We start from the raw sequence: 24,623 nt of genomic DNA on the forward strand, positions 1-24,623 counted from the left end.
CCATCAGGGGCTCATTCACCTGCACATCTACCAATGTGATATATGCCATCATGTGCCAGCAATGCCCCTCTGCCATGTACATTGGCCAAACCGGACAGTCTCCACGCAAAAGAATTAATGGACACAAATCTGACATCAGGAATCATAATACTCAAAAACCAGTGGGAGAACACTTTAACCTGTCTGGCCATTCAATGACAGACCTGTGGGTGGCTATCTTACAACAGAAAAACTTCAAAAACAGACTCCAAGGAGAGACTGCTGAGCTGGAATTGATATGCAAACTAGATACAATCAATTTAGGATTAAATAAGGACTGGGAATGGCTGAGCCATTACAAACATTGAATCTATCTCCCCTTGTAAGTATTCTCACACTTCTTATCAAACTGTCTGTACTGGGCTAGCTTGATTATCACTTCAAAAGTTTTTTTTCACTTACTTAATTGGCCTCTCAGAGTTGGTAAGACAACTCCCACCTGTTCATGCTCTCTGTATGTGTGTATATATATCTCCTCAATATATGTTCCATTCTATGCATCCGAAGAAGTGGGCTGTAGCCCACGAAAGCTTATGCTCTAATAAATTTGTTAGTCTCTAAGGTGCCACAAGTACTCCTGTTCTTCATTCCCCAGAAAAAAACACTCCCTATCCTCACCAACTTTCATTCATGAAAATACTTTAGAAAAGAGATTGGCTTTGTACTAGCCTGAAGGTGAACCAATTTGAGCTTTGCTGGACAAGTAAAGGGAGTGAATTCCAGAGTCAATGGCTTTCCAATAGGAATTTGCTTCCCCCAGACTGCTGCTGGGGGAACAGTTACCTCAGATGTTATAGCTGATGTCAACTGTTGTGCAGGACATAAGTGGGAGGGAGAGGCAATATCTCATACAGTCAGGACCTACTTCATATATGGTTTTATAGATCAGTGTCTATGCTTTGAATTGTACCTGCATGTGAAAAGGGAAGCCACTGCTGTTCTTGTGGAACTAGTGTAATATGTTTAGTTTTCCAGTACAACTTAATAGGTGGGCAGTTACATCTTGCACATGCTTTCAACATGATCTTTCAAGCATAGCCCTAATTCAAGCTAATCCAATGTAGAAATTGCATAGGCGGGATTATTATGGTGAAGTCTGGAGTTTAAACAAAATGGACATCATTGATTTTTGCCCACTGAGACAAGCTCAGATTCCAGAATCACCAGGAGATCCAAGAGTACCTCAACATTGCAAACTTCTTGGGCCTAGTCACGGGGGAAGAAATAATCTCTCTGCCCTACCACTAACAATCCTTCTCTATCTGCCAAGTATCAGCTGTGTTGTGTCCAGCTACTTTGCTTCTGCCAGTTTGCTCTCATTCCATCCTCTTTCTCAGTTTAACTTTGTGACCTAGGTCATTAATAAAGATATTAAAGAAGATTGTTCCCAAGACTGATCCTTGAGGAACTCCCTACAGTTCGATAATTCACCTTTCAGTACAACCCATTGCCTTCTCCCCTTAGCCAGTTTCTTATCCACCTTACAGTTCTTGTACTAATAACCATTTTCTCTTATCTAACTAATAATTTTCCGTGTGATACTGTTTCAAATGCTTTACTAAAATCCCAGTAGATTAAATGTACTGCATTTTCCTCCTCTTAAAAAAATCAGTTATCTTTTCAAAGAAGGGTATCAGGTTAGTCTGCAGTGATCTACTTTTGGTAAACCCATGTTGTATTATGTTCTCTTTCCCATTTACCTCCATGAATTTAATTATTCTTTCCTGAATCATTTGTTCTAAAACCTTTTGTACTTGTGAGGTCAGACTGCCGGATCATTTCCCCCCCGACACTGTCTTAGGTATAGGTCTTCAGTCATACAGTATCACTCCCAAATAAATGGATTTATTAAAAATCCTTGTGTGGAAGAATCCTTCACAGAGAATAGGTTCATCAATGGCTATTAGCCAGGATGGGCACAGATGGTGTTCCTAGCCTCTGTTTGCTGGGAATGGGCAACAGGGGATGGATCACTTAATGATTACCTGTTCTGTTTATTTCCTCTGGGAAATGGCCTGGCATTGGCCACTGTCGGAAGACAGGATACTGGGCTAGATGGACCTTTGGTCTGACCCAGTATGTCCGTTCTTATGTACTGGACTAGCAATCTCATGCACCATTTTCTTTCAATATTCTAGAATGGAAATTGTGTCCCCCTTATTTGAGTGCATTAAGCTGTTCAAGTTTTTTTTCCATTTCAAATGTGGTAATTTCCATTTCTATAAACTCATTTTCATCAGCCATCCTGCTTTCACGCACATGTTCCGTATTAGCATCCTTATTGAAAACTGAGGCAAAGTATTCATTGAGTTTTTAAACCATACCTAGATTATCTCTAATTTCCTCCCCATCCACACTGAAGAGTGGCCCAACTCCATCTTTCCTTTTTCTCTTTTTATTTATATAACTAAAAAACCTTCTCTTATTATTTATTTTAATTCCCTTTGCAAGAGCTAATTCAGCATGACTTTTAGCAATTCTTATTTTGTTCCTACATTTTCTAACCTCCATGATGTAGCTTTCTTTGCTAATGAATCCTTTTTCCATTCCATGTAGACTCTCGGTTTACTCCTAGTAACTTTTTAAGATGGTTATTCATCCAACTGGGTTCAGTGCCTTTCCCTACAAGTTTTTTCCCCTTGTTTGGGATGCAAGATAATTTTTGTATACTTGGTTGACAGAAACTCCAAGCCTCCTCCGCATTTAAGCCCTGGAGCTATTCATTCCAGTTGACTTCTTTAACTAATTCCCTTTAAGTCCCTTTTGAAATAAACAATCATGGTTGATGACCTTGTTGTGGTTATTCTTCCCTTTAATTTAAACTGAGTCAAATCACAATCACTCGATCGAAGGTTATTTCCTAAGAGCATGTGTTCTATGATGTCCTCACTACTTATCAAAACCAAGTCACTGAATAGGACCTTTCCCCCTCTTATGTTCACTAACCATGAAGGGCATGAATCTAAACTGCAGATGAAAGGTCCCTCAATACATACAGGACTTTAATGATTGTGTCTCCTGCCAAAACTCCTTAAAACTCAGTATGTCCTCCTCAAGATCTGGGTCTATCTGTGAAATGGAAGACAGATTAATCTTGGATATATTTGATCTTATTTCCAAAGCATGTAGCCAGTTTCTCACAGTACAAAAGATCTGATTCTTTTTCTAAGCATAAATATCAAGAGTTTCGTAGATATACCTCCTCTCCAGAAGCCACAACTAGAGAGCAAAGTCCTGCTACTCTTGTGCCAGAACTACTCTTCCCTCAGTCACTAACACAGGAGGTCTCTGAACCAGTTAGAAAGGATTCAGTTCAAGAAAAAGGGAATACTCTAACTCCATTATCAAGGTTTTCCTCTAAAAAGAGCTCTTGGAGTTTTGAACATACCAGAATTTTGGCAGAATTTAATCCATAGTACAGAACTAAACATCTAAAACAAAATATGCAAAAATCCCTCAAACTTTGGATTTGCTCAGTAACGGCTGAAAGTTAATGCAGTGAAAAAAGCACACATTTGAATCAGTCACCTGAAGGTATAGATAGAATTACCTCACCATTGAAATTGACAGGAGTTGTGTGCCCTGATCTGCTTAATTGCTTCTGAATATTTCATTTGGTGCCTATTTGCATATTTAGGTATTTAAATACTTTTGAAAATCTGGCCCAGTGTCAATAGCCAGTGTCCTGGGAGTGAATATTATGCCCAATTAAATCTAATCCAAAATGAATTTTAAAAGATTCCTGAGAGCCTCACTTTGATCTTTGAAGTCACTGGATCTTGATTGTTTTGGGGCCTGTCATAAACAGATAGTTAAGGGTTCATACCTCTTTTACCTGTAAAGGGTTAAGAAGTTCACCTAGCGTAGCTGACACCTGACCAGAGGAACCAATGGGGAGACAAAATGTTTCAAAAGGAAGGAGGGAAGTTCCCTTTGTCTGGGTCAGTTTCAGCCGGAGTGGAAAAGATCAAGGAATCAGTTCTTATCAGAGTAGTGAGTATTAGAAAAGGAATAAATAGGTTTTGTTTATTTTCTTTTTGTAACTTGTCTTGTGCATTAGGGGAATAATCAAATTGGGTATTCTTTTGTGTAACTAAGTTTTGCCCAGGGGAACATCCTCTGTGTTTTGAATCTGTTGTCTGTGAGAGTAGCTGGTATGCTAATCTCTCCCAGAGGTTTGTCTTTCACCTTTCTTTTCTGTAATTAAAAGCCTTATTTTTAAGAACCTGATTGATTTTCCCTGTTTTTAAGATCCAAGGGGATTGGGTCTGGACTCACCAGGAATTGGTGGGAGAAAGGAGGGGGGATGGTTAAATTCTCCTTGTGTTAAGATCCCAGGGTTTGGATCGGTGTTCACTAGGGAATTGGTGGAGGAGTCTCTCAAGGCTACCCAGGGAGGGAAAGGTTTTGGGGGGGAAGACAGAGTTTCCCAAATAACTCATAAATCATTTGGGTGGTGGCAGCCAGACCAGATCTAAGCTGTTAATTGAACTTAGGAGTTCACATGCAGGTCCCCACATTGGTACCCTAAAGTTCAGAGTGGGGGTGAAACCTATAACAGGGCCCTTTAGTGGTACTTGTTAGTTTCCCTGTGAAAGCATAGGCTGAGCTAAAATTTTGACATTTATTTCTTATCTCCTGGGGGTAGCAATATTTTCCTTAGTTGCATGCAGGCAGAAAGAAAGAACCTCCAAGCTTAATCCATATTTCGATGAATTTCTAACCTAGCCTCAGTATTATATGGAAAGACTAAACAAAATTTGTATAGCAAGAGGTATAGTAAATGTCCAGGAAGTTCTCATATGCCTTAATAGTAGGTACTAATTTTTATAAAAGCCAAAATTTATTTGGTTTTTCAGTCATTAAAAAAACAATCTAGTCAAATTTGACCCAAAAGCTAGTTTTATCTGTGAAAATTGTTTCATACTTGGGGACCATATGCTGCATTACGGGACCCCGGACCCAGACCCAGAAAGAAGCAATAACTATTGGAAGTGTATGTTTGCCCGTCACTCAGAACAGAAAATTCCCTACTTAGTCATAAACGGCTTGTGGCTGTTACTGTGCCCAGTTCTTCCTTCTATTATAGGCAGTAGTGTGAGGGTTCCCCCTGGGGTGTTACCTGGAACTGGGGTACCACTGAGCCCTCTGACCCACCAGCCTGGCCTCCCTCTCACACTGTGTTGCTGTTATAAACTGCAAAGCCCTCCAAGCTTGCACTTTCAACAGCATTTACACAGGTAGGGACACACCCAGCTGCAGTTACATGCATCTCTAACCATCAACCTACCAGCCTAAGACCCCAGAGCAGTACCATCCTGCCCTGGTCAAATCTGGCCAGTATATAGATTTAATACCTGGTTCGCCTCTCCCTCAAAGTGAAGAGGGCCATGCACACTTGTGGTAACCAAGCTGAGATTTTTCCCAGGTACCTTAGTCAAATGCACACTGGTTTGAATTAAAACATAAAATAAGTTTATTAACTACAAAAAGAAAGATTATAAGTGATAGCAAACAGATCGAAGCAGATTACCTAGTAAATAAACAAAATCGCAAACTGAGATTAACATACTAGATAGGTAGGATATGAATTAGCAAATTCTCACCCTGAGTGATAACCAGCCTAGCAAATTCATAAGGCACAAGCTGCCTTTGCTTTGCAGTTTGGGTTTCCCAGGTTTTCATACACAGGCTAGAAACCCCTTTAGCCTGGGACCATCTCTTCCCCTAGTTCAGTCTTTGCTTCTCAGATATTTCCAGGTGTGTTGTTATGGGGAGAGTGAGGTACCATCATATTGTCACCCCCCCCCCCCCCCCCGTTTATATCTTCTTCCCACTTGCTGGAAAGCTCTTTTGCTGTGACCTGGGTCAAACAGTTCCCATTGTGTAGTGCTATTTCTGAGAGGTTTCTATTGTACACAGTTCCTGGGGTAATCCTTGTGCTTATGTACATTTCCTCAGTAAGACATTAACATTGTTTGGCCTTTTTACTGTTGTACCTGAAAGGCTGCTTGTGGGTGTTTTCAACCTCACAACATGTTTCAGTAACACATACATAGCCAAACTTCATAACTTCACATACGATGATAGCACATACAATCCAACGAGATATTAATGTCTAGCAGATCAAGACTTTTTGAATGATACCTTACAAAGCATACTTTGTGCAAAACATATCCTAATTATTTGACAGTGGTGAATAAGGTGGTGCCAGGGTGTCACCTTTGATTTGTTTTTAAATGTTCATCTGGTGTTACTTTTGTTTGCTTGTAACTTAGTGTTTAAAATATATTTAAAAAATAGAGATAAGGTAAAATTGTAAAGGCTCTTAAGTGACTTTGGAGCCTAAATGCTACACATATTTGAAAATGGAATTTAAGTTCCTAAGTGACTGAGTCACTTTTGAAAATGACTTTTGGATCAATAAGTGTGTGTTTGTGTTTGGAGGTTACTTGCTGTGTGCTGAGCTTGTGTTTGTCTGTCTGGTTGGTTGGTTGAAGGACCGTGTGCTGTGGCTGGTAGTTGTAAGCTGTGAGCTTCAAAGTAAGGTTTGAAAGCCAGAAGCCTCTGTTAATTGGCTGAGCCTTGGTCAGTGGATGGGGCTATCAAGAAGGCCAGGGCTTTATAAAGCAGTGAGCAAGCGACCAGGGGCTGCTAACAGGGAGTTTCGCAAGGGAGTTGGGAAGGGGGCAAGGTTCATTCGCTGTTATTTAATACCTGTAAACTAAACTACATTCAAAACTTTTTGATTTAAACAAAACTCTTTCATTAACTAGGTAGCTGCAGGAGACAATGCAGACAGAAGCCCAGCAGTAGAGTGGGGGCTATACAGTTTATTGCGCTGAGTGCAGCACGTATGATTACTTGCCCTGTGGGCGGGTGGCAGATGTGTGCATTCAGTGCAAGGAGCTCCTGGCCCTCAGAGACCGCGTATGGACTTTGGAGGCCAGGGTGGCGGAACTGGAGTAGCTAAGGGAGGCAGAGAGGTATGTTGATGAGGCTTTCCGGGACACTGTAGAATTGTCCCACCTCCGCTCAGACAGCCCCTGTGCTGTTGAGGAGGATGAAAGGCCCAGGGAAGCAGAGCAGTCAACGGGAGCAGAGGGAAACCTTCCCATAGTGGGACCCTCCTTCCAGATGGTGTTAGGGTATCCTCTCGCACTGAGGTTACCTCTCTGGGGGAGGGAACTCCAGTCACTAGGAAAAGGCAGGTGTTAGTAATGGGAGATTCGATCATTAGAAACATAGATAGCTGGGTTTGTGATGACCGGGAGAACTGTATGGTGACTTGCCTGCCTGGTGCGAAGGTTGTGGATCTCTCGAGGCATCTGGATCGACTTATGTGTAGTGCTGGGGAGGAGCCGGTGGTACATGTAGGTACCAGTGACATAGGGAAGGGTAGGAGAGATGTCCTGGAGGCCAAATTTAGGCTGCTAGGGAAGAGACTGAAATCAAACTGGGATAGAGTTTGGGTGCTGGGTGCAGGCTCCAGGCTGGGGCAGGGGTGGGTGTGCAGGAGGGGGTGAGGGGTGCAGGCTCTGGGATGGAGTTTGGGGGTGGGAGGCGGTGCAAAGGGAGGGGGTGCAGGCTTTGGGAGGGAGTTTGAGGGCAGGAGGGGGTGTGTGGGAAGGGGGGAGGGGGTTTGGGAGAGAGTTTGGGGATAGGAGGGGATGCAGGGGTGAGGGCTGTGGGTCTGAGGATGAGGGGTTTATGATGCAGGAGGGGGCTCAGGGATGGAGCAGAGGATTAGGGTGTGGGGGGATGAGGGCTCTGGCTGGGGCTGAGGGGTTCATGATGCAGGAGGAGGCTCAGGGCTGGGGCAGAGGATTAGGGTGTGGGGGATGAGGGCTGGGGCTGAGGGGTTCATGATGCAAGAGGGGGCTCAGGCCTGGGGCAGAGGATTAGGGTGTGGGGGGATGAGGGTTGGGGCTGAGGATGAGGGGTTTGGGGCATTGGAGAGGCTCGGGGCTAGGGTGGAAGGGCAGGGTAAGGGCAGCCTGTCTTCCCATTAGTGGATGGGGGACGCTAGGACCCGGGGGCAGCAGACAGTAGTTGCTGCTGGCTGTGGCAGTAGAAGCAGGCAAGGGAGAGGCAGGCAGGGTGGGGGGTCCTATGAGGGGGACACACGCGGAGGGGGGTGGCAGGTGGAGGCCGGAGACCCATCCAACACTCCCCGACTGCCCCCACCCAACGGACTCCCCTTACCATTTTGGCTCCACGTGTAGGCAAAACACGCTGCCCGGTGGGTCGGTTTGTGTGTTACACAGGGCTGCAGACAGAGGGAGGGGGGAGCAGGGGAGGGCTCTGGCTGCTGGAGGCCAATGGGAGTGGCTCAATCGGCCCAGCCGCCCAATCAGCAGCCGCATTCTGCATGGAAGGGAGGGAGGGAGGTGAGAGAGAAAAAAAACCCGGACATTTTAACCTTGTTACCAATTCCTCCCGGACGCCTATTTAGAGACGCAAAAGCCGGACATGTCCGGGGAAATACGGACGGATGGTAACCCTAACATAGTATACTTAGATTTCCAGAAAGCCTTTGACAAGGTCCCTCACCAAAGGCTCTTACGTAAATTAAGTTGTCATGGGATAAAAGGGAAGGTCCTTTCATTGATTGAGAACTGGTTAAAAGACAGGGAACAAAGGATAGGAATAAATGACAAATTCTCAGAATGGAGAGGGGTAACTAGTGGTGTTCCCCAAGGGTCAGTCCTAGGACCAATCCTATTCAACTTATTCATAAATTATCTGGAAAAAGGGGTAAACAGTGAGGTGGTAGATGATAAAAAATTACTAAAGATAGTTAAGACCCAGGCAGACTGCGAAGAGCTACAAAAGAATCTCTCAAAACTAGGTGACTGGGCAACAAAATGGCAGATGAAATTTAATGTTGATAAATGCAAAATAATGCACATTGGAAAGCATAATCCCAACTATACATATAAAATGATGGTGTCTAAATTAGCTGTTGCCATTCAAGAAACAGATCTTGGAGTCATTGTGGATAGTTCTCTGAAAACGTCCACTCAATGTGCAGCGGCAGTCAAAAAAGAGAACAGAATGATGAGAATAATTAAGAAAGGGATAGATAATAGGACAGAAAATATCATGTTGCCTCTATATAAATCCATGGTATGCCCACATCTTGAATACTGTGTGCAGATGTGGTCGCCCCATCTCAAAAAAGATATATTGGAATTGGAAAAGATTCAGAAAAGGGCAACAAAAATGATTAGGGGTATGGAACGGCTTCCGTATGAGGAGAGATTAATAAGACTGTGACTTTTCAGGTTGGAAAAGAGACGGCTAAGGGGAGGTATGATTGAGGTCTATAAAATCATGACTGGTGTAGAGAAAGTAGATAAGGAAATATTGTTTACTATTTCTCATAATACAAGAACTAGGGGTCACCAAATGAAATTAATAGGCAGCAGGTTTAAAACAAATAAAAAGAAGTATTTCTTCACACAATGCACAGTCAACCTTGGAACCCCTTGTCAGAGGATGTTGTGAAAGCCAAGACCATAACAGGGTTCAAAAAAGAACTAGATAAATTCATGGCGAATAGGTCCATCAATGGCTATTAACCAGGATGGGCAGGAATGGTGTCCCTAACTTCTGTTTGCCAGAAGCTGGGAATGAGTGACAGGGGATGGATCACTTGATAATTACCTGTTCTGTTCATTCCCTCTGGGGCACCTGGCACTGGCCACTGTCGGAAGACAGGATCTTGGGCTAGATGGACCTTTGGTCTGACCCATTAGGGCCATTCTTATGAAGTTCTTTTTGTACCACTTTCATTTCCATTACAACATTGGGAGAAAATCCATAATACTAAAAATTGTTCTTTAATTATTACATTTATTCTGACTCAATTATAAAACATGTACTTGTATAATTTATGTTGCCTTCTACGATATAACAAAAGGGAAAATATTTCTATCACTATGAAGAAGAATTTTGCTTTGCATAATAGTAACTGTAAACTGCATATTTTTAAACTTTTTTTCTTCTTTTTAGGCAGGAATTTTCAGCATGAATGCATGTGAGGAGGGTTTTGCCACTGGTGGCAGGGATGGCTGTGTTCGTCTATGGGATTTAAATTTTAAACCAATTACTGTGATTGATCTCAGGGAGACAGACCAGGGATATAAAGGTAAAATAGTCTTATTTTTGTTACACCATGAAAGAGGAAGTCCTTCATAGATTGAAAAAGTAATGCCTATTTAAAAAAAAGTTAATGGAAATGTTTTATAAAGTTATATGTATATTAATATGAAGAATTTATTTGCACTATAAGAATTAATAATTTGCAGTTCTATAATGGCCATTCATCTGGGGATCACTAAGCATTTCAAACATTCAATAAGACTCACAACAGTTTTGTGAAATAGTTACAGCACATAGAGGGAAAACTTTTCTTACCTCTGAGATGCAGCCACTCTTATGTTGTAACACAGCAGCTTTTTCACGGTATGCAACAACACTGTATAACAATATAGGACAGAAAAAGAGGACTAGTGTACTGAAACAGAAATTGCAGAGGGCATTTTGATAGACATATTGCAACTAGCTATGCTGAAATTTGTCTAACAATAATAGCACTTATATACTCAGCACTGGTCAGACATAACCACAAAGGTGCCATATCATATGAAATAATCTCAAGTCCTCGGTTTTATGACATATTGAAAAGGAGGCACCTCCAACAATATATTTGTTTCTAATATTGTCCTAAGATATTGATTCAGTACTATCTCATGAAAAGAGTACAGACATACTGAAACATACCATCACTTTCAGCAGCACTTCTGTTGCAGGCCTCTCGGCCAATTGCTGAAGCTGCTTGACCTTGTCATTTTTTACAATTGTGCAAGATCCCAGTACATTGAAGGATGATTGGAGCTAGCCAAAATATATTAGTATCAATAAATAACTGTTCTCACACACAGTAAAATAAACATACTATTTTTGAACTGTAATTGACCTAGCATACTCACTAAGATTCTGAGAGATCCTGACAAGATGGGTTGCGATCCATTTAAAATGACCTGGAGTGGACAGTCAGTTTCTCATGACTGAGACAGTCCAAGACAAAGAACTACCACAGTTAGGGTGGCCAACTTTCTAAGCTGTGAAAACTGGACACTGAGTGCCAGAATCTCCCCCGCCCCTTGCTCTACCTCTTTCCCTTGAGGCCCTGCCACCGCGCCTCTTCTCTCCCCCACTCCCACTGCTCACTGCTTTCTCCACCACCCTCCCTCTGTCAGCTGAGCAGGGCTGTAGGGAAGGAGGGGTGATTGGGGCATGACATTGGAGAGAGAGACGGGCTCCGGGAGAAAGGGGTTGACTGAGGCAGGGACAGCTGCGCTCCAGGGGTGGAGGGGTGAGTGAGGCAGGATGGGGCAGGGAGAGCCATGCTTTGGGGGTGGAAGGGTGAGTGGGGCAGGGAGAGCTACGCTTGGGGCAGGATGGGGGAGCTGCTGGTACCTCTCTCTGCTGGAGCCATTCCTGGATGCTCCACTGCTCCTCCAGATTCCAACTGTAGCTGCTTTACTTCCTGTCGCCCTGGTGGCGGAGACCAGTTACTGCAAGTAACCGGGCTTTTAGTGTCTGGTCAGCAGTGCTAACCAGACACTGCCAGGTTCCCTTTTTGACCAGTATCCTAGCAACCATAATCAGAGTCTCTAAGCGAGAGCCAAATGTATTAAAATCTCTGCTTTCCCCCTACTTCCTTTCCAGGGGAAAGGCAGGGATTTGGACAATAGCTCTTTTTATTTATTTTTTTATTTTTAAAGGCTTTCTTTTGCTTCTTCTTCCCTTGTTTCAGTCTAGCATTCAACAAGATTAAGGGTTTCAGATATCTTAAATAAGACTAGCATCACCTGCCAGAAATTACTGAAATTTCATCAGTGAAACTTTGTGAACATGGCATTTCATGGAAAGATGTTACAGCACAGATAAGGATACCTGCTCGTATATCTCAATGTAAAAAAAAAAAAAAAAAGGAATTTACAAGTTCACAAAAAGTTTTATAATTTTTTCTTTCATTCGCCATTACTCTTATGCATAAATTGAAAGGGACACCACTGTTTGAAATGATTGCAAAGATTAACTCCAGCTATAGACTTTGAAAGTCTACTTAGCAAATATCTTGATACCTCTATCTAAAAGAAGACCATTTTATATCTTTCCACTTGTTCTCTTTCTAACTCTAACAATTCCTTCATTAATTTGTTCACTCCTTCTCTGTCTAGTGCTTTTTAAAGCTGTTTAATTATTTCTGATACCCACTTTATGTTATGGGAGATGCCTCCAGGAATATTACTTATTATTACATCCTATAATAATGCATTAAGTTCCCATTTAAAGCCCAATCTGTGTTCCAAGTAATGTCTTTATTATTAGATCTTTACCTTTGATTTAAAAAGAGCTAATCTAATTTTAAGTGTATTTGGTAAGAATTAATGAGAAAAGTATAGTTGTTCTCTATTGTGTTTCCATCTCCAAGCATTTGTTAACCCATTATTTCTAATATGATTCTTAAGATATTTTCCAGTGCTCTGAGTTAGATTTTAAGTAGATCTGTATATTATTGAATCAATTTTAACATTAAAATGTTCTACTATTATTTCTTCTTTTGAAAATGCAACTAATATTCAGAATAATATGACAATTGTCTCTGAACTTCAGTTATCACTATTTTCCCTTCTAATAGAAAACCTCTTATTAGAAAATATCTTCCCTCTTTTTCTCCCAGTGATTTTTCTAATTTAAGTGTTATTTTCTCACTAACAAAATTACACATCTTTCTATTTTAGAAAAAGAAAAACATAAGTAGTGCAGTAGTGACTTCTGTATTAAGGTCACCAAGCGCTTATTGTTGTCAATTGTTAAATTAAAATTTTTTTTTTTTTTTAAAACTGAAGAAAAAAAACTGTTTGGCCATTTTTAAGAATTAGGTAGTGATTTGCAAGAAAGGCAAAGTCTTGACATTTAGCAGGGGGATAGTCCTGAGACCAGAATGGCATCTTGCTGGTAGTTGTAAAAATCTGCCCAGATTTGGAAGAGTTAAAATCTGCAAAAAGTCACCATTTGTACATGCTCAGTAGAATTTATCAGTTGACCCCATAATTTTCTGAATGTTCCAACTGCACTGCATTTGCTCCCAGGCTTCATTGAGCTTTCTGTATTGTTCTGAGACAGCCACACAGACCTGAACTTCTGGATGGATCCTGCTGCAGAACCTTTTGCTCCTGCTTTCCCTCATTAAAAGTCCCGTTCACCTAGAGGAAAGTGGGCCCTAGTGGGTTGGGCACTAGGAGACAATGAATATAAGTCTCACTACTCCTATTGAGAAGTTTAAATAATTCTGTGCTCTTCAAAGCCCTTCTTATTGAGAGTTTTTCATTTCCTTATCTAATTAATTTGGATGTTCAAAAGCAGAATTAAGTATTTCTGCCACTTTTCATTTCCAACATTCTTAAAATTGTTGTTTTTCTATTGTTTAGTCTCTAAGGTGCTTTAGTCCACAATAGCTGGGGTGTAAATTTTACTTTGCACCAGCATGTTGCACACTAACTGGCCCAACTGGACCCTACTGGCATGCACTAAAAGTTCCCTACTGTGCGATAATGTTACTGTTTGAAACAGGACTACATTAACACACACTAAAGAACTTTTGGTGTGCTAGGATCCACGTGGGCCAGGCCAGTTAGTGTGGGCAACATCGGTGTGCATTACAATTTATACCTCAGCTGGTATGGACTAAGTTACTGTGTAGACAAGCCCTACTTCATCAAGTGTACCCAGATGATTGTGTTGTCAACTTTCAGCTTTTTAATCTGGCTAAAACTCTTGTCTTCCACAAGCATCTGACTATTCCTAAAGGCTAATTTAAAGATATCCTACTTCTGGTTTTCCAGCTTCACAAAATGACACTTAGGTATATCACATAGCACCATTTTTAAAAAAAACAAGTATTTAATTTCCACCTCTAATATAATTTATTGTATCTTACCTATAAAAATGAGTTATTGGTAGAATTTCTCTGTAAGCATGATGGTTTTTATCTTTGTTTACATCTGAACATTCAACTCTAATATTGAATAACGGGCAGATTTTTTTCCAATTGACAGCAGATAATCTCATATTTGTTAGCTTATTGTGTACAACAAAGAAGTTTTATTTTTAAATTCAAAGAGTGGTTTACCAACAACACAACTAACTACCAAAACACTTTAAAGAGCTTTCCAGGGGTGGGTGTTAGACAGATTTCCCCTAGTTTGTTCTTTGCTGTTTTTCCCTGTCATCTTCAAAATAGTAGTAGTAATAACAACAGAAGCTATTGGGCCTAATTATATTCTCCATGTTGGAAAAATTCATGGGAGGAACCCTTGGGTGAGGTTGGAAAATGCCACAATATTCCATTTGTGGAATTTCCTCTAGATATTTTTATTGAGTTGGAGGGCGGGGGCCTCTCTCCCACTTATCTTCCTCTCTCAACTTGCCCCCCAGAAGAAGCAGGCCATCTAGACTTGAGTCCTGAACATCTCCTAAAGAGACCTTCATGCAGAGGGTACATAGTTTCTTCTTTGAGTGCTTGCACATGTCCATTCCACATTAGGTATGTGCATGCCAGTGCACGAAGTCAGAAAACTTTTTTCTCAGAATGGTACCTGTTGGGATAGTGCCTGAGCCCTCTGCACGCTCATGCTGCTAACTAAATGTATAAAGGGGAAAATCCCCTTCGGTTCCTTTTTACTGTTCGTAGTTGGTAATGGGAGAATGTGTGTGCTTGTCACACTTTTTCCCTTCTCTTAGAGAATTTTTTTCTAGTTTCTATTGTACATGGTTTGTTAGTTGATTACAGGGATAGCTTATGGTACTTGTTTTAGAAATTTGTTTAGTTTTTTTTTAATTTATCTATATAATATTCTTCAGGCTTAAAGCTCAGTACAGGAGTATGTCTAAATCCCTAGGATTTAAACTCTATTCTGTCTGTAATGTACCTATGCCAGTTATTAACCCTCATTCTAGATGTTTAAAGTATTTAGGAGAGGGTCATGTAAGGCAGAAGTGCCCTTTCTGTAGAGGGTTTAAGACAAAGGCCAAAAAGTTCAGGTAAGTTCATTTTCACCATATCCTGATGGAGGCAGCTTTGCACCCTCACTTGGAACCCAGCCAGTACATGGGGGTTCACATTCTACTCTATCTCAAAATGCACTGCTGGAATTGGAGGGATCCCTCATGAGAGGGAACCAGACAAAAGGCATTCTCCTTCTTTGGTACTGTGTAAACACCAGAAGATGGACACTTTGAATGCCCCTAGCCAGAAGAAGTCCAATTCCTTTTGGAGAGCCAGGTCACTGAGAGAGACTCACAGAAAAAAGTCTGGTACTGAGTTTAGAAATAAGCCAGCCCTAGCTAAATGTTCCCCAATACCGCATTTGTTTTCTAGCAATGTCAAGTTGTTGCTTCTGGCACTACTTTCAGTACCACTGAGATTGACTCTATTGCCAGGACCTTTAACAGCTTTGATTTCATCTGTGGTACACACTATGCTCTTGGTACAACAACACCTGAGACCTATGTTGCAGTCAGGGACCTTCTTTCCCTCTCAGTTTTAGATTCATTGCTGATATGGGAGGAATTTCATTAGTATCCGATTACAGAAGGACTAGAGCCTCTCCTTGGTCCTCTTCATACAAATCAAAATCTGGGTACCATCATTCTTGTAGGAGCAGGTCCAGGGACAGGATGCCTTGCAGCTGGTCCCTAGTACTGTATCTGTTTCAATAGTAGCATTTTTGGAAATTCTTGTGGGGTTTCTCTGGACTCTAGGTTCTCATTGCCTAGACCATGTGTCACCATGCCTCAGTGGGTCACAACTGAGAATACCAAATTCAGGACATGCTGCTGAGAAATAGGACAGATACACCCCAAAACTGGTGATTATTCTTCCATAAGACATACCAATCCAGCAACAAAAGTAAACTTCTGTATCACCACATTGGCTAACAAGAAGTCAGAAATGCAGCCTTCTTAGGTATTCCAGTCCTGGATTCAACACCCAGACACTAGACTTAATGATGAGTAGTTATTTAAAACCAATCTCATCACCCAAAGGGTTCTTCTGATCCCAAAGAACCAGCCACATACCCAATATATAACTCAGATCTTACCCATTAATCATGCTGTTGCCAATCCTTTAGTATCTAATATCTAAAGGTTTATTTATAAAAAGAAAGAAAGAGGTGAGAGTTAAAATTGGCTAAAGGAATCAAATACATACAATAATTGCAATGTTCTTGGATCAGGCTTGAAGCAGCGATGAAATAAACTGCTGGTTTGTTAAGTCTCTGGATGCTCCCAAATGATTGGAAGGTCCTCAGTCCCTTGGTTAGAATGCTCCCATTAGGATAAGTCGATAGTTCAGAGATCAGAGCAGGAAAGAGGCAAAATGGAAATGTGTCCAGGGACTTTTATAGCTTCGGCCCTGTGGAGGGAAACCCATTGTTCGAAACAAAGCCCTCAGCCCAGTCTGTGGAAAAATACAGGTAACAAGATGGCGTTTAGGGTCACATGATCTGGTCACATGATCTAGTCACATGCCATTGCATGCTTTGCTGAGTCATAGCAGAGGCCATTATCCATACTCTGGAACGTTCACAAGAAAGTCCATCAGGTGTGGATAAGCCTCTTCTATGGTCCATTGTGAGTTAAGTGTTCTTTGATGGGCCATTCAAATTGCTTCACAATATGCTGGCCAGACTGGATGAAAATTACCCTGTGGGTGATACCACTGGAGCAAACGTATTTGAAATACAGGTACATAATCAATATTCATAACTTCAGATACAAAAAGGATACATGCATAAAAATAAGATAATCATATTCTGCAAACCAAAACTTTTCTATTGACACCTTACTTGACACACTTTGTACAAGATTTGTTGCAATTATATAACAGTGGTAGCAACAATGATCTACATGGTTATATTTTAATCATATAACGTCACACCATGTACCAATAAATCTTCATCAAGGCAATATACTGTACCTGATACCAATCTCAGTACCGATCCCAGTACCCAGCAAGCAGAGGTTGTGCTTCCTTCAGTTGTTTCCTTCAGCTAACTGGTCCAGTGCAAAGATTCAGGAGACTGCAGAACAGAGGTACACTACAGTGCTTATCTACCCATTTGCTTCTCCCTGAATGCAGCCACTGTCTCTGAATGATTCTCCTCATTTTTGGATGATTATATAACATAACATGAACTTATGAAGACTATAGCTACCTCCCTTGGTTTTCAGGTAGTACTAGTCCAGGGCAATCCACACAAGTTAGTGGATATTTTGCATACTGTGTGTCCTGCTTGAGTGGCTTTACCTATTAACGATGCCATCTTGGAGCCTACAAAAATCCTTGGGCAAACTCACTCCTCTCTGATGCCCACTGCCAAAAGGACTGAGACAAAGCTGAAAGTGGTAAAATTGCTTGTATAGTAGACACTATTGACTAAAGTCAAAATTTAAGAATTTTGACATGCCTAGAGTTAGGCACCTAAATCCATATTCAGGAAACTAAATAAAAGTGATCTGGTTTTCAGAATAGCTGGTCACCTTCAACTCCCCTCAGCTCAGTGTAACTTGTGAGTGCTCAACTCCACTGAAAATTAGGTTACATATTTAGGTACCAAAATATGTAGACCAGTCCCCAAGCCCACCCTACTCTATATATTCTTGCCAGTAGGATCTATTTTTCACTCTTTCAACTTGATTAGCTTCTTCTGATAATCAGATGATACATTGGTTGTTGTGTTGATGATTGTGGAAGGCAACCTTGGGTAGACAAGCTTGTGAGATGAAATGACACTTTCCTTTAACTTTCTGCTTATCTGTAATTCTTATGAAAGCTAAGAATAACACATCCCATTGATATTTCTGTTGATGTCGTTCATGTAGTCTCTGCCAGCTCCATCAGAAATATGAGTGTGCCCTTTGATTAGAAGTTGGGCTACATGACTCATATTCAGTATATTACTATATATGTTAGGAATTAGATGGATTAAAATGCACACTTTTATGTGCAAATGTCAATGTGCTGGATCATGCTTCTGTTATGTTAAGATTTGACTACACCTTTCTTTACTCTGCTCTCCAATATGCAAGGCTCACTCTTTCTTATTAGATTTATGGCAATGCAAGAGGTGGAGGCTGGCATCCCTAAGGTAGTGATGGATGTGTGGTCTGTTGTGGTAAAAAGTTTGTCCATGGCTGAAAGAGTAAGATGGTATTTTTTATGCAGGTTAATTTCTGGTTGTTTTCTTTCTTGTGTGGTTTTGACAGCTATGCTATCTATATGAAATTTTAAGTGGTTCATAACAAAATGCATATACATATATTTTCCCATAGGTCTGTCTGTAAGAAGTGTTTGCTGGCGAGGAGACCATATTCTAGTTGGGACACAAGACAGTGAAATTTTTGAGATTGTTGTCCATGAACGCAATAAGCCTTTCCTGATCATGCAGGGGCACTGTGAAGGAGAGCTATGGGCTCTGGCAGTCCATCCTACAAAACCATTGGCCATGACTGGAAGTGATGACCGATCAGTCAGGTTAGCAACAACAACAATGCTTCCCACTCCCCCAGCAACAAAATGACCAACAATAATACACCAAATTTAAGCTCCCCACCCAGATTATGTATAGCTTTATAGAAGAGACTTCATCTTTAGAAAAACATAATTGAAATGTAAAAATGCAAAATGATTTATGGCATGTCATATTGTGGTATTGAACCAACATAATTTATTCTTGTAACTGTAGATACTGATTACTTTGCTGATGGAGGTCTGAAAACAGTGGCAGAAATGGGTAGTTTTCAAAATGGAAATCAAGGCCTTAATTCGAACTCAAATGGTGGAAGGGATTACTTTCATAATTTCAATGACAGTAAATAAGATGAGTGCCAAAATTTTCAAACTTGGGTAACTAAAGTTACCCACCTAAATTTATATTTGAGTATCTAAGAAGTGATTTAAGTTTCAGAGGTGCTGCGAAGCATCCACAACTCCCAAATTAAATAATTTTGACTGATGTCTTTAGTGAACCTTTCATCCAACCTATATCAGGCATTACTGAGATGCCTTCTTTTGGGCTGATGTGGTACAGTACCTTATAATTCTTATTCACATCATGGTTGTTTTTTTTAAATGTGATAGAATTGCATATCTGACTTGTGACATTTATTAAATAAGGCTACAGTCCAATAAATCCTAGTAAATTATTCTTCTTTACATAGTTTTTTAAAACATTTTTCAAATTAAAATGTAGTGTCCTTTTTGCTAATCTGCTAGGAGATGCACTAATATAATAAAAAATTAATTGACACACTATTGTAAAATTCCATTCTTGAAAAGGCATGATTAGTATAAGTTAGAAATTATATTGATATCTGGTCACATACAGAAAGTTGTGCTACAATATGAATGATAAATAATAGAAAGGGAGGCATTTGTATTGTAAAATTTTCAGTTGTTCATTCAATAATCTTTAACTAAATGAATAGTATACACTTTAAGCAATAGAAAATTCAGGTTTTAGAAATAAGTACTGTTCTTTAAGTACTTAACAAAATGAGTCTTCCTCTGCAGTTTCACAAATTAGGTACTCAATTGTACTCTTAAATATACAGGCACTCATTGCTGTATGCAAAGCTTGTAACTTTGTTAGTTTTGGAAGTTGATAGCAGATGACTTCAGAATATAGGTGCAGTGCTGCATTCAGAATATATCCTATTAAGTTGAAATCTTCACTTTTTTAAAATCAGAAAACAGCCATTCCTTAAATGATTTTATTTAATATTTTATTTTAGAATTTGGAGCCTAATAGACCATGCATTGATTGCACGGTGCAATATGGAAGAACCAATTCGCTGTGCAGCTGTTAGTACTGATGGAATCCATCTTGCACTTGGAATGAAGGATGGCTCTTTCACTGTACTTCGAGTCAGGTAGGTACAAAGATTAGAAAACTATAAACAAACTATAAACTTTTTCTTATGCATATTTCTATTTTGTTTTATGTAGAAAACATGCTAAGGAAGCATTTAAACTTAAATTTCAAACACAGGTTCACAGGCTATTTATGTTGTTACTCTGAAAACATATTAAGAAAATTACATTTGTACAAGGAATTGTAAAATTTCTGAATTCAGAAGAAGATTTTGTCAGGCACATTCTTGAAACTGTGAGCTTGACAACATGATGATATTCTCTTTTATGCTTGTGACACATTTTCTTTCTCCACTACAGGGATATGACAGAGGTTGTTCATATTAAAGACAGGAAAGAAGCCATTCATGAATTAAAATATTCACCAGATGGGACTTTCCTTGCGGTTGGCTCCAATGACAGCTCTGTTGATATTTATGGTGTTGTTCAGCGGTACAAAAAAGTTGGGGAATGTGTTGGATCTGTAAGTTTCATCACTCATATGGACTGGTCTTCAGACAGTAAATATTTACAGACCAATGATGGCAGTGGAAAAAGACTTTTTTACAAGATGCCAAGTAAGATTTTGTATTTTTATAATTTACTTTCTTTTATAAATTCAATCTACAATATATAGTTAATAAGTCTTGGTTTGAAACGTTAAGTTGTTAAGGGCATGGAAACAGAACAAAGATGTTATGGACCAAGTAATTATTCAGTGGATAACATGTTTGAGAAAATTAGAGACGTGTCCATAAATAGTCTGCCCATTCAGATTTATCTTCATATTCTAGACTGTTATAGTACTCTGGCTTGGGTAACCAAGCATTTCTGAGCCATATTTGCTTAATTTTAATTAAATATTCTTATCTTTCTCTTATTAGTAGCATGTTTGCTTTATTACAGTGTTATTTTTAAAAAATTATTTGAAACTATTTTTTTTAAATCAGTGGATCGTTCTGAAGAGTATATCTCCTCCTCCCACCTTTTTTTTAAAAGATTAATTCTTTGAGTGATTTCTTATCTCTTCCACTTAAGTGTGTTTATCCCCAGTGCAATTGAGCTAGACAGTTCTCTGTAGTACTACCTGTCAGGGTAGAATATGATTTCTGCACTTCGTTCGCCTGGGGCCATGAGGTATACAGGATGACCCACTCCAACCCCTCCTTCAGTTCTTCTAACAAGCAGCCAGACGCAGTGAGAAACTCCTTGTGCTCTGTCATGGTTATCTCTCTTATATTGAGATGTTTCTCTTTTGTAAACAGATCATTCACAAGTGCAGTGAGATAGTAGTACCCATTTTAACAATTCTTTATTGTTTAATCATTTTATGGGTTTTTTTTCTGCACCCTGCAAAGAGAGATCTCTTCCTTTCAGACTGAGAGGTTATGCCAGGATCTCTGGCGTTTACTCATTGCCCCTCTTGCGAGGTGTCTGAGACCATAAAATCCCATACCTGTCCTGCTGGAAGTGCCTCTCCACTTCTCTCAAAAATCTGAAAAAGCTTAATCCTCCCACTGTGAAAAGAGGAAGTACTCCCTGTCTCTGGATTCCTTTTGCAAAGAATTGAGACCTAAATCTGTCACAAAACCCAAAAAGAGCACTTCATGTCTTAAAAAGGCCACTGAAGTGTCTCTAAGAACCTTCCTCAGGATCTGCTCAGTGCTGAGGTTAGACCAAGAGTTTCAGCAACATGCTCCCGTGGCATCCATCATTCCATCTCTCAGTTCCAGTGACTGGTATGCTGCTCTCAGTCTCCAAAATGCCTGCTTTCATTTGACAAACCATCCAAGCCATAGAAAGTACCTGAAGTTTGCAGGCCTTCATTGCTAATATACTGTCCTCCTTTTTGGTCTGTCATCTGCCCTAAGGGTGTTTACCCAATGTATCAGAGGGTCCTGTGGCACCTTTGAGACTAACAGAAGTATTGGGAGCATAAGCTTTCGTGGGTAAGAACCTCACTTCTTCAGATGCAAGTCTTGCATCTGAAGAAGTGAGGTTCTTACCCACGAAAGCTTATGCTCCCAATACTTCTGTTAGTCTCAAAGGTGCCACAGGACCCTCTGTTGCTATTTACAGATTCAGACTAACACGGCTACCCCTCTGATACTTGATACCCAATGCATGGCAGTAGTAGCTGCTCACCTCAGAATCACTGGCATTCTGATATTCCCTTATCTAGACGATTGAGTTGTCTGTGACCATTCCAGGTATAAAGTAGAGATCAGCATCGGACAGTCTTCATCTCAGATGCTTATAGGGATGGCTGAAGTCTGTGTATCATCCAATCATGTATTCTTTGGACATTCCAATTCACGTACCTGCAAGAGTGCTTTCCTGACTGAACTGTTGGAAAGACCAATCAATATTTGCAGGGGTGTGCCCTTTCCCACTCCTTTTCCATCCCTGACTTTGACTACGGAGGTGTGGCAGGGCACATCACTCACCACAGAGCTGGCGCCTTCTCCTGGTCACTCTGGGCATTAGCTCGAGGCCGACAACCCTCCCTCTCCTTAGTTTGCACACTGTCACTTTGTCTGCATTCACCTGCAGCCCCCCTTGTAGCCTCAGGAACCGCAATGCCCTCTTCGTGGTTTGGCCTCTGGTCATGTCACCATCCATGTTTCCCCCTTTTGGGGGTCTCACCATGCCTCAGTTGGTCACAGCTAAGAATGCCAAATTCAGGACAGACTGAGAAATAGGGCAGACTCACCCCGAATTGTTGGTTATTCTATCATTAGATTATACCCAGCCAGTAACAAGAATGAATTTCTGTATCACCACACTGGTTAACAAGAAGTCAAAGATGCAATCTCCTTAGGCATTCCAGTCCTTGGGTCACCACCCAGACACACTGGGCTTTATGATGAGTGGTTACTGAAAACAATTTAATCAGATATAGGGTCCTTCCAGTCCCAAGGGATCAGCCACTTAGTCTGGTCAATATATAACTCAGATCTTACCCAGTAATCACACTGATGCCAATCCTTCATAGCTAAAAATTAAAGGTTTAATAATATAAAAAAGAAGGAAAAGAGTTATTGATTGGTTAAAGGATGATATACATACAAATGATTTTCAGCGTTCATAGATCAGAATCACAGCAGTAATGGAATAAAATGCTAGCTTGCAAAAGTCTCTGGAATCACCCAAACAGATTGGGGGTCATCAGTCCTTGTTTAGAGCGTCTTTGTTAGAAATCCAGTCCAGACAGGGCCGGCGCAACCCATTAGGCGACCTAGGCGGTCGCCTAGGGTGCTACAATTTGGGGGGCAGCGACCGCGCCGGTATTTCGGCAGCGGGACCTTCTGCCGCCTCTGTGGGGGGCGGCATTTCAGGGCGGGACCTTCCGCCGCCTAGGGCGGCAGAAAAGCTGGCGGCGCTCCAGAGTCTAGAGAAAAGAAGCAATAAATGAAGACAAAATGGAGATGTCTCAGGTGTCTTTTTATATCCTCTGCGATGTCCATGGAAATTTACTGTCCCAAACAAAGTCCACAGCCCCTGTTTGTGGAAAGTTACTGCCCCAAGATAGTCCAGGGTGACATGGGCATATCACATGTCCTTACATGGTTTGATGACTCACAAGGGTTGGCCCCTTGGTGTCTGAGGCATCCTTGGGGAGAGCTGTCTGGGTGGGAAGAGTTTCTTCAATGGCCCATTATTAGAGTGAAGTGTCCTTAATGAGCCATCCACACATAGCTGTCTAGCCTTGATATAAATCTATTTGTGAGGTGTCACCCAGGAATAAACACATTTGAGATAGAAATACATAGCCAATATTCATAACTTTAGATACAAAAATGATACATGGATTTAATCAGGATAATCCGACTTAAACAGATTCTCTGTTCAGATGCCTCTAGCACTTCTTCCAAAAGATGTCTGTGACAAGGTCCATTTGGCCTTCCCTGACCCTTCTGCTGGAGGCGCCAGCACCCCTGACACCTCTCTTCTCAGGCCAGCCTACCAAAAAAAGTAGTCCTCCAGAGCCTAGAAGGGCCAGGAGGAGACACTGACCAATCAGGAGCCAGCAGGCCAGTTAAGAAGGCTTGACCTTGAGAAGAAGGCAGAGCTCAGTGAGACTGGGACACAGGAGGAGCTTCTCAGTATTAGCCCAGAACTTAGGGCATGTCATGGTCTTGCCTTCAAGTGCTGCAACTAAGTGCTTGCCTTTGAGGTTTTGTTTGTTTATTTCAAGGCTCAGACAGCTAAATTCTGAGTTTATTTCTATTTAACTATTTAGACAGTGACACTGAGCTTACAGCAGGGGTTGGCAACCTTTGGCATGCGGCCCATCAGGGAAATCCATTGGCGGGCCGGGATAGTTTGTTTACCTGCAGCGTCCGCAGGTTCGGCCGATTGCAGCGCCCACTGGCCGTGGTTCACCCTTCCAGTCCAATGGGGGCTGCAGGAAGCGGCGGTCAGCACATCTCTCAGCCCGCACTGCTTCCCGCAGCGCCCATTGGCCTGGAATGGTGAACCGTGGCCAGTGGGAGCTGCAATCGGCCGAACCTGCGGATGCTGCAGGTAAACAAACTGGCCCGCCAGTGGATTTCCCTGATGGGCTGCATGTCAAAGTTTGCTGATCCCT

General features: G+C 41.1%; 1 protein-coding gene across 6 annotated transcripts in view; it reads left to right on the forward strand.

Annotated features, from left to right (window-relative positions):
* EML5 (EMAP like 5) overlaps positions 1–24,623 on the forward strand; it is a 290,414-nt gene that overhangs the window by 81,116 nt on the left and 184,675 nt on the right. For 5 of the 6 annotated variants that reach the window (XM_034768124.1, XM_034768125.1, XM_034768126.1 and 2 more), the window contains exons 6-9: positions 10,057–10,192; positions 18,454–18,655; positions 19,915–20,052; positions 20,354–20,610. In XM_034768124.1, coding sequence (XP_034624015.1) covers positions 10,057–10,192; positions 18,454–18,655; positions 19,915–20,052; positions 20,354–20,610 — 733 coding nt within the window. Of the gene's footprint in view, positions 1–3,998; positions 4,033–10,056; positions 10,193–18,453; positions 18,656–19,914; positions 20,053–20,353; positions 20,611–24,623 lie in introns of those variants that run through there. The other variant, XM_034768129.1, reaches the window with a different exon arrangement.

Source organism: Trachemys scripta, chromosome 4 (genome assembly GCF_013100865.1).
Source record: "Trachemys scripta elegans isolate TJP31775 chromosome 4, CAS_Tse_1.0, whole genome shotgun sequence".
Classification (NCBI taxonomy): Eukaryota; Metazoa; Chordata; order Testudines; family Emydidae; genus Trachemys; species Trachemys scripta.